The sequence below is a fragment of the Pristis pectinata genome, chromosome 14, assembly GCF_009764475.1.
Source record: "Pristis pectinata isolate sPriPec2 chromosome 14, sPriPec2.1.pri, whole genome shotgun sequence".
Lineage (NCBI taxonomy): Eukaryota > Metazoa > Chordata > Chondrichthyes > Rhinopristiformes > Pristidae > Pristis > Pristis pectinata.
The window spans coordinates 2463312-2473774 of NC_067418.1; the positions used below are offsets into that span (position 1 = coordinate 2463312).

Sequence of the window (10463 nt, forward strand, 5' to 3'; positions counted from 1 at the left end):
TGTATCCCGAGGGATGGTGGGGGTGCAGTGGGGTTTTATAGCCTGAGACCCCTCTCAAATACTTCTTTTTAGGAAGCAACTGGACACAATGGGCTTTGACCTAATTCTGCTTCTGACCCAGATCTATGTTAGTAGTGATGGTGTTGATAACAATTTTGAGTTGTAACCCTCTTCTTGTGTTCCTGGGCATTTGGATCTTTCGCAGTGTCTATAGTCGGCATGGACCGGTTGGGCCAAAGGGCCTGTATCCATGCTGTATTGCTCTGTGTCTGCACAGAGCTTGTATGGCTGTGTGGAGGATGCAGAGGAAGGCTCCAGCAGACTAGAAGGGCTGTGGGGAAAGTCAAAGTTGAGTTTATTGTCATCTGCACAAGTCCATGTGTGCACAGGTGCAATGAAAAACTTACTTGCAGCAGCATCAGAGACACAAGATTCACAAGAAAAATATAAATTAAACATAACTTATAGAAGGATTATGCAGTGAACAAGGGTGGAAGATGGAATGTAATGTGGGATAAATGGGAGGTCCTACACTTTGGTAGGAAGCATAGAGAGACAGAGGATTTTTAAGTGGTGAGTATTCAAAAGGTGTTGGTGTTCAGAGGGACCTGGGTGTCCTTGTACTCCAGTCACTGAAAGTTGACATGGGGCACTAAAAGGGATTAGGTAGGCATCTGTTGCAGGAGGGTTTGGATACAAGAACAGGGACATCTTGCTCCAAATTTGTCGGGCTCTGGTGAGACCACATCTGGAATATTGTGTACGGGTCTGGTCTCCCCTCCTAAGGAAGGATATGCTTCCAAGGAAAATTCACCAGATTAAATCTGGAGCTGATGGATTTGTGGTGTGAAGGGAGATGAAGCAGAATTGGTATGTACTCTGTTGTGTTTGGAAGAACAAGAGGTGATCTAAGTGAAAAGTTCAGGACTTGACAGGACAATGTTTCTCCTGGCTGGTGTACGGTGTATCTAGAACAGGGATCACCATCTCAAAATAAGGAGTCAGCCATTCAGGACCGAGATGAGAAGAAATTTCTTCACGGTGAATTCAAGGTGAATCCTCGGAATTTGCTGTAGTAGAGGGATGCAGAGAATCAACTGTGGAATGCATGCAGAACGCTGATCTATGGGTTTCTGGATGTTGTGGATACAGGGTGAGTGCAGGGAAGTGGTGCTGAAGTAAAGGATCAGCCATGATCTTATGATGGAGCAGGCACAATGGGCCAGATAGCCTGGCCCTGCTTCGATTTTTGTTCTTAGTTCTTCTAGCACAGAAAAGGGCCATTCGACCCAACAAGTCTGTGCTGGTATTTTTGCCCCACACAAGCCTCCTTCTTCCTCCCACCCCCCCCACCCCCTGATCTCCCCATCACCATATTCTTCTCTCCCCAGTGTTTGTCCAGCTCCCCTCGTATTGAAAAACTTGTTTGTGTGCCATCCAGACAGATTGTTCCATACGTAAGTATATCAAGGCAGCCAAAGGAACAGAATACATTGAGGTAGTAAAAGAAACAATGCAGAATATAGTGTTACGGTTACAGAGAAAGTGCAATGCAAGCAGACAAATAAAGTGCAAGGGCCACGATGAGGTCGTTTGAGATATCAAGAGTTCATCTATTTAGTGTTTGAAAGAGTCTGATAACAGGATGATAGTTGTCCTCAAGTCTAGTGGTACGTGTTCTCAGGTGTTTAGATCTACTGCCCGATGGGAGGGGGGAGAGGAGAGAATGACCGGGGTGGGAGCGGTCCTTGATTATGTTGGCTGCTTTCTCCAGGCAGTGGGATGTGGAGATGGAGTCAATGGAAGGGAGGCTGGTTTGTGTGATGGACTGGCTGTGTCCACATCTCTGTAATTTCTTGTGATCTCAGGCAGAGCAGTTACCATACCAAGCTGTGATGCATCCGGATAGGAAACTTTCTATGATGCATCTGCGAAAATTTGTGAGGGTTATCGGGGACATGCCCAATTTCCTTCATCTTCTGAGAAAGTAGAGGTGTTTGTGTGCTTTCTTGCCTGGAGTGTCTATGTGGCTGGACCAGGACAAGTTGTTGGTGATATTTACACCGCTGCTCACTGGATAAAGAAGTTTCCATTGAATTCCAAGTGAGATTTATGGTTGGATTATATTTACACTTCTTAGTTTGGGTCTGTCTCACATGCCTGGATCTTTTGGAGACACTGTTCTGTTGAACTTTGTTCCCCTCTGGGTGTGAACCTTTGCAGTGGTCAGAGCCTGACCTGCATGGTCGTAACTGTTAGCAGTTACCTCTTGTGTGCATCTTCCCAGTACCTGCGTACCCCTTCTACATCGCACACTGCCCAGTGCTCCGGTGGCCTAAAATTTTGTTTGTTCTTCCTGAGTCACTCAGCTCAAGGCGGACTGGTTGAGCTTGTTCAATCTGTTACGAGCCAGGTTGGTACTTGGTGAATGTCCCTTTAAGGCACCTGGACAGTAGTGTAGAGGTGTGTGTGTGGTGTTATCTACAAGACGGCAAGACTATAATTGGAGCGTGCTGGCTGCTTGCACAGAGTCGGAAAGAGAGAGAGAGGGAGTCACTGACTGCCGGTCTCTGTATCTATGGATGAAGAACAATAACTGTGTCTGTCACTGAAATCCATGTATGGATTTTTGGAGCAATCTGTGGAGTCCACTTTGTCGTTAACCTGTACTGGAAAACAGGTATATCTGTGGGCGGCCACGTATCGAATGCCCTCGGGAACAAATGCTTCGGAACAAAGCAGTGGAGATCTTCGGAGATTGAGGTGTCGTATGGGTTCCATCGTGAAGCATGTGGATTTCGTAATTTCTCTCTACATTCTCTCTCTACATTTTCCCTTCAGTCAACGGTGGTTTTGCAAAAGCCTTTGCTCACATTCTACCTTATGACTTGCTGAACTGAATTTTGAGAACTATTCCTAGACTTGGGGTTTGGGAATTAGCCACACACACACTTCGAGTTTATATTTTTGTGGTCAATGTTTAATTTCTAACGTTTTTACTTTTCTTATTATTACAAATAGTTATTAATAAAATAGTTTCTAACACTTATACGTGGCTCGTTGTGTTTCTATTGTTGCTGGTATGTAACAAACCATAACATGGACTACAAAGGGAGAGGTACTTATATTCATATTTTCCCAAGACGTGATATCACTGGATGGCTGCCCATTCATGGTGGACTCTTGAAGCTGATGGTTGGCGAGGGGGGTGGCGGGGTGAAGATTTTTGGGGAGGTGAGTCTCGAGTCATTGTTTCAGTGGTACTTTACCTCTTGGGCCATTGTGATATTGGTTTGGACCAACGTTAATGTCTTGACTCAACTCTCTCTTGCAGTTTGCTGATGGTGTCTATCTCGTGTTACTAATGGGGCTTGTGGAGGACTATTTCATACCTCTGCACAACTTCTTTCTCACCCCGGACAGCTTTGAGCACAAGGTAAATACATGTTGAAACATTGATGGTTTTCCACCCTGGAGTTGTGGGCAGGTGCTGAGCCCAACACGAGGCCACTCGTTTCATGTGATCGGTCAAGTGAGAGAGGATGTGAGGCAGGACTGGGTCCTGGAGACCTGTTGTTTGCTCCAAAAAGTCATCCAGTTCCACGGGCAGCTGCTGCCCCGTCCCTTCTCCTGCCCTTTCCACTGGGGAAGGTCTATGAACGGAAGCAGTTCGACCAGGAGCCGGATCTGACGTCCAGGTGGATCCTCTGTCTCGTGGACATTCCCACTGAAGTGCCGCCTTCTGCTGCCCTTCATGTCGAGTAATCCATGAATCCCAGTCTTCTGTCTACCCAACCGTCGGCACCCATTGTCCCTGGGCTACAGAATTCTACAGATGCATGGCCGTCACAGAGGAAATAGAGTCACACAGCACAGAAACAGGCCAATCGGCCCAACTGGTCCATGCCGACCAAGGTGCCTTCCTGAGCTAGTCCCATTTGCCTGTGTTTGGTCCAGATCCATCTAAACCTTGTACCTGTCCAAGTGTCTTTTAAATGTTTTTAATGTACCTGCCTCAACCACTTCCTCTGGCAGCTCGTTCCATATACTGACCACCCTCCATGTGAAAAACTTGCCCCTCAGGACCCCTTTAAGTCTTTCCCCTCTCACCTTAAACCTGTGCCTTCCAGTTTTAGACTCTGCTACCCTGGGAAAAAACTGTGACCATCCACTTTATCGATGCCCCTCATGATTCTATAAACCTCCATAAGGTCACCCCTCAGCCTCCTTCACTCCAGGGAAAACAGTCCCAGCCTGTCCAGCCCTCCAGTCCCGGTAACATCCTCGTGAAACTTTTCTGCACCCTCTCCAGCTTAATCACATCCTTCCTATGGTACGGTGACCAGAACTGCACGCAATATTCCAGGTGCGGTCTAACCAACATCCTGTACAGCTGTAACATGACGTCCCAACTCCTGCACTCAGTGTCCCATCTGACAAAGGCCAGCATGCCAGACGCCTTCTTCACCACCCTGTCTACCTGCGTCGCCACTTTCAGAGAACTATGTACTTGTACCCCGAGGTCTTTGTTCTACAACACTCCCTGGGGCCCTGTGCAAGTCCTGCCCTGATTTAACTTCCTAAAATGCATCACTTTGCACTCTCCTCTGTTGCAGAGCTAACCCTTTATTCTATGTCGGTACCCCTGGCTTGACACTCTGAAGCCTTTGAATCTACTTGGCCAATCCTGCTCCAGAATCTTGTACAACCTCCAGATTCCAACATTCTTTTCCTCGCAGACTCTTTGCCACTGTTCACTCTATGTCCAGTTAATGAGGCAATATTGCTGGTCAGTGGGATATTGGAGTCAGCCCCTGTCATTTAGTAAGGTCAAGGCTGATCCAATCTTGGCCTCAGCACCACGTTCCCCCTCTCTCCCCATACCCCTGACTCCCTCGTAGTTCAAATGTATATCAGTCCCTGACTTTAATACATTCAATGACTCCGACTCCGCAGCTCTTTGGGATTGAGAATTCCAAAGGTTCGGAACACTCTAGGAGAAGAAATTCACTCTGTCTAAAGTGGACGACCCCTTACTCCAAAGCTACACCCCCGATTCTGGATGACCCCACTGGAAACGTGCACCTTGTCAATCCCACTCAGAATTTAACATGTTTCAATGAGATCACCTCTTATTTTCTGCGTTAACCCCTTCATCCCAGGGGTTAACCCAGTGACCCTTCTCAGCACTTGTCTCCAATGCAGGCACATCCTTCCTTCGATATGGAGACCACAGCCGCACGCAGTGCTCCAAATGTGGTGTCACCAGCACCTGATAAAGCTTCTTTTCATTCAAGGGATGTGGGCTTCGCGGGCTGAGCCAGAATTTAATTGCCCGTCCCTAGTTGCCTGTGAGAAGGTGGGGGGTGAGCTGCCTTCTTGAACCACTGCAGTCCCTGAGGTGTGGGTGCACCCACAGTGCTGTCAGGGAGGGAGTTCCAGGATGTTGACCCAGTGACAGTGAAGGAACGGCGATATATTCCCACGTCAGGATGGGATGTGGCTCGGAGGTCAACTCCCAGGGGGTGGTGGTCCCCGGGCTTCTGCTGCCCCTGTCCTTCTAGCTGGTAGAGGTGGTGGGTCTGGAAGGTGTTGTCCTTAGAGTCTCAGTGAGTTGGTGCAGTGCCTCCTGTAGATGGTACACACTGCTGCTACTGTGTGTCGGTGGTGGAGTGAGTGGGTGTGGATGGGGTGCCTGTCAGGTGGGCTGCTGTGTCCTGGATGGTGTCGAGCTTCTTGAGTGTCGTTGAAGCTGCCCTCACCCAGGCAAGTGGGGAGTGTCCCATCACACTCCTGACCTGAGCCTTGTAGATGGTGGACGGGCTTTGAGGAGTGAGGAGGTGAGTTCCTCACCGCAGGGTTCCCAGCCTCTGACCTGCTGTTGTAGCCACAATGTGTATGTGGCTACTGCAGTTCACTTTCTGGTCAACAGTAACCCATAGGAGTTGCATCAAAACTTCCCTGCTTTTATACACCATACCGCTTGCAATAAATGCCAGCATTCCATTAGCCCTCGCCATCACTTGCTGTACTTACATGTTATCCTTTTGAGTTTCATATACGATGACTCCCAGGTCCCTTGGTACTGCAACATTTTGAAGTCTCCCTCCATTTAAATAATCATTTCCCTTTTCATTCTTCCTTCCAAAGTGGAGAACCTCACCTTTTCCACAGTACAATCCATCTGCCAGCTTCTTGCCCACTCACTTAACCTATCGATATCCCTCAATCCATTCTCCCTTCTCCCCCCTCCCATCAGGCAGAAGATACACAAGCTTGAGAACACGTACCACCAGGCTCAAGGACGGCTTCTATCCCACTGTTATAAAACTCTTGAACGATAAAGATGAACTCTTGATCTCTCTGTCTACCTCATCGTGGCCATTGCACTTTATTTGTCTACCTGCACTGCACTTTCTCTGTAACCGTAACATTCTGCATTCTGTTTTTTTCACCTTTTGTTCAGCCTTGATGTACTTGTGTCAGGAAAATGATCTGTCTGGATGGCATGCAAACAAAAGCTTTTCGCTGTATCTCAGTACAGAGAGTCATACAGCAGGGAAACAGGCCCTTCAGCCTAACGTCCATGCCGACCGTGCTACACTCCCTGTAGTCATCGAGGGATTCACTGGTTCCCAATTGCTTACACGCAATGTATGCCTCCCTCTTTTTCTTAACCTGAGCCTCAATATCTCTCGTCGTCCAGGGTTCCTGAAACCTGCCAGCCTTGCCCTTCACCCTAACAGGAACACGCAGGCCCTGAACTCTTGACATCCCACTTTTAAAGGCCTCCCACTTGGCAGGCGCTCCTTTCCCTGCAAACAATCTCGCCCAGTCAACCTCTGCAAGATCCCACCTAATGGCTCCAAAATTTGCTTTGTCACATGTAGTATGTCACAATAATAAACTGATACCAATGCCCAAGTTCTGATCTCCCAATAATTCCTCAACAGGTCCACAATGTGTCTTTCGCCTTTGAACTCATGCAAGATGGGGGTTTGGAGAAGCCCAAGCCTCGATCGGAAGGTAGGTAGTTACATAGCTCATCAGTTCCGATATGTAAAAGACTTGCAATCAGCATGCATCGTGATCTGGCCCTGGTTTCTAAAGGTCTAACTGCTCAGACACCAGCCGGTAATCAGAATGAGGGATGTCGACTTTCACACAGCGGGTAGCTGTAATCTGGGACCTTCTGCCTGAACAGGAAGATTTGAAAAGGGAACTGGATAAGTAGGAAGGAGGGAGATGTACAGAGCTGAGGAGGAATAGGGAATTGGCAAAATAGGGAGGAAACAACTGCAGGACAATGGGGAGAGAGCAAGGGGCACAGGACTATTTAGAGGGCTCAAAGAGCCAGCACAGGAATGATGGGCAGATTGGCCATGTTCTTTAAAAATAAGTCTGACCCTCACTAAAACTATAAGCTTGAGGGAGATACAAGAGACTGCAGATGCTGGAATCGGGAGCAACGCACAATCTGCTGGAGGAACTCAGCAGGTCAGGCAGCATCTGTGGGGGGAAAGGAGCTGTCAACGTTTCGGGTCAAAACCCTTCATCAGGACTGAGAGTGGAGAGGGGAGGTGGCCGGTATAAAGAGGGGAGGGGGAGTGGTGAGACAGGAGTCCGAGAGGAGTGGTGGACTGAGGAGGGGTGTAAGATGATGGGCTGGGGGAGGGGAGCAGGGGTGGAGTTGGGAGACAGAGGCAGGTGAATGATAGATGGAGGCAGAGAGAGAGAGAGAGAGAGAAAATATATGGGGAGGATGATGGTGGGAGACGGCTGCTGGAGGGAGATAAGTAGGAACACAAAGGGCTCCCAGTGCTGGCCTCTGATAAGTAAAGGTGGTGAGACTGGGAACCATTAGGGGAGAGGTGTATGGCAAACTATAAGCTTGCTCCAAAACCTCCGTGTTCCTCCCACTTGCAGATATCGTGAACTGCGACCTGAAGTCCACGCTGCGCGTACTCTACAACCTGTTCACAAAATACAGGAATGTGGAGTAAAATGGGAACCTGTGCACCAAGCCCTCACCCTCCAGGGACCCGCTGAACATGCAGCCACACTCACGGGAGCCCTGAGCCAAGCGATGACCCAGAAAACCAATCACCGTCTTGCTAAAACAATCGATGAGTCATGTTTCAAGGTTCTTGTCGGTTGCAAAAATGTTTTAAGTCTGTTTTCGATATATGTGTATATAAAAACAAGCACTTGAGTTACGAAGAGCAGAAGTATTGGTGCCAGTACCTTAACGATTAACGTGTTTCTTTCTCACATGAAGTGTAATTTGGTTATTGTAGAAAATCTCCCCTGGAAATAGGAAATGAGATTTCCAAACATGCCAGTGTTATGAGTACTAAAGACCTGTTACAGATTGGAAGAGTTGCTCAGTTTCACAGTCAAGCCCCTGAAATTTCCATGATTGAGCTAATTAGAGTTACAGTTTCAGAGTATTTATTGACAGCACACGTCAGTCAGGAACTGGAAGTGGTACCGCAACCAAATCAGTAGGCTGACAAAGCAAAAATTGATTTAAAGAGTGGTTTGAACTGAAACTACAGCAACTTCTCCCAGCAAAAACAGAGACATTTCTCCAGAATGCAGTGAGTGGAGGATAGTTGCATGTAAAATATGTGCAAAAAGTCAATCTCAAATCATGTACGACAATGTAGGCTTCCAGTATGAAGACAAAAGAGAAATGTTGGCTCCAAGCCTGATTGACAAGAGAATTATCCAGTCGTCTGTGTCCTGATGAGCTGTGGCATTGTCACTCCATGCAACCTTATTTTTATGTTTGGATTGTCTCCGTTTAAAATAAATGTTGTTAAACAAATAAGCCACGTTACTGGGACAACCTTCTGTATATGGAAACACTGCTGGGATTAGTTGTCGCTGTGTTTTTGTTCCTGACTTTGTAGAATTAATCAGTTTCCTGTTGTACTGATGCTGAAACTTTAAATGTGTGTGTATTTACAGTGGACACGTGCCTCATTGGAGCATTGCTCAATGTTAAGTTTTATTTAATCTGTCATTGCCTTGCCAAAAAGCTTGTCATAGTGTTTCGTTTATGGATTCAACTTGGTCCGGAGCTCAAACCCCACTGAGATCAGAATCAGGTTTATTATCACTGTCTTATAACATGAAATGTGTTGTTTTGCGGCAGCAGTACAGTACAAGACGTAAAAATTACTATAAATTACAAAGTAAATAAATAGTGAAAAAGAAAAGAAATAGTGAAGTAGTGTTTATGGGTTCATGGACCATTCAGAAATCTGATGGCGGAGGGGAAGAAGCTGTTCCTGAATCATTGAGTGTGGGTCTTCAGGCTCCTGTACCTCCACCCCGGTGGTAGTAACATGAAGAGGGCATGTCCCGGGTGGTGAGGGTCCTTAGTGATGGATGCCGCCTTCTTGAGGCACCGGCTCTTGAAGATGTCCTCGATGGTGGGGAGGGTTGTGCCCATGATGGACCTGGCAGAGTCTACAACCGTCTGCAGCCTCTTGCAATCCTGTGCATTGGAGCCTCCATGCCAGGCTGTGATGCAATCAGTCAGAATGCTCTCCACCGTACATCTATAGAAATTCGTAGGGGTCTTTGGTGACATGCCGAATCACCTCAATCTCTTAATGAAGTAGAGCTGCTGGCGTGCCTTCTTCATGATTGCATCAATGTGTTGGACCCAGGATCGATCCTCCAAGATGTTGAAACCCAGGAAGCTGCTCACCCTTTCCACCGCTGACCCCTCAATGAGGACTGGTGTGTGTTCTCCCGACTTCCCCTTCCTGAAGTCCACAATCAGTTCCTTGGTCTTGCTGAAGTTGAGTGCGAGGTTGTTGTTGCGACATCACTCAACCAGCCCATCTGTCTCACTCCTGTGCATCTCCTCTTCGCCGCTGAAATTTTACCAACAACAGTGGTGTCATCGGCGAATTTATAGTTGGAGATTGAGCTGTGCCTAGCCACACAGCCATGGGTGTAGAGAGAGCAGAGCAGTGGGCTAAGCACGCATCCTTGAGGTGCGCCTGTGTTGATTGTCAGCGAGGAGGAGATGTTATCACCGATCCTCACTGACTGTGGTCTCCTGATGAGGAAGTCGAGGATCCAGTTATCTCCTACTGATACCAACTGTGAACCTGACTTTAATACATATTCCCAGTGAATGCCCAGTTAACGAGATAGATTGAATGGCCACGTTTCTATCAGTAACAGCCCATCAGTTCAGTGACACACTCCGGGGAACCAAGCCTGTTGTGCTTCCCACTCTGTCCTATATGTGACTCCAGACCCACATTAGGAGCTGACCTTCTGAAGTGACTTTGCAGCCTGTTGGGGCTTGAAATGGACAAGAGATCAGAGCCTGGGTTCCCAGCCTCAGCCTGACAGTATCGGAATGTGTGTTAGGCTTAAATTAGGTCAACTGTATTTTCTGTTTCGAGTTCAAGTTAAAAGACATTTGGATAAGTACA

At 47.5% G+C, this 10463-nt stretch overlaps 1 protein-coding gene across 1 annotated transcript in view; it reads left to right on the plus strand.

Moving 5' to 3' along the window:
* LOC127577673 (alpha-parvin) overlaps window positions 1–9218 on the plus strand; it is an 83240-nt gene extending 74022 nt beyond the window's left edge. Inside the window, exons 11-13 of the mRNA XM_052029076.1 lie at window positions 3335–3436; window positions 6954–7026; window positions 7927–9218. Of these exons, the coding sequence (XP_051885036.1) occupies window positions 3335–3436; window positions 6954–7026; window positions 7927–8003 (252 nt within the window). The 3' untranslated portion in view covers window positions 8004–9218. The remainder of the gene's footprint in view (window positions 1–3334; window positions 3437–6953; window positions 7027–7926) is intronic.
* Window positions 9219–10463: the final 1245 nt, after the last annotated feature.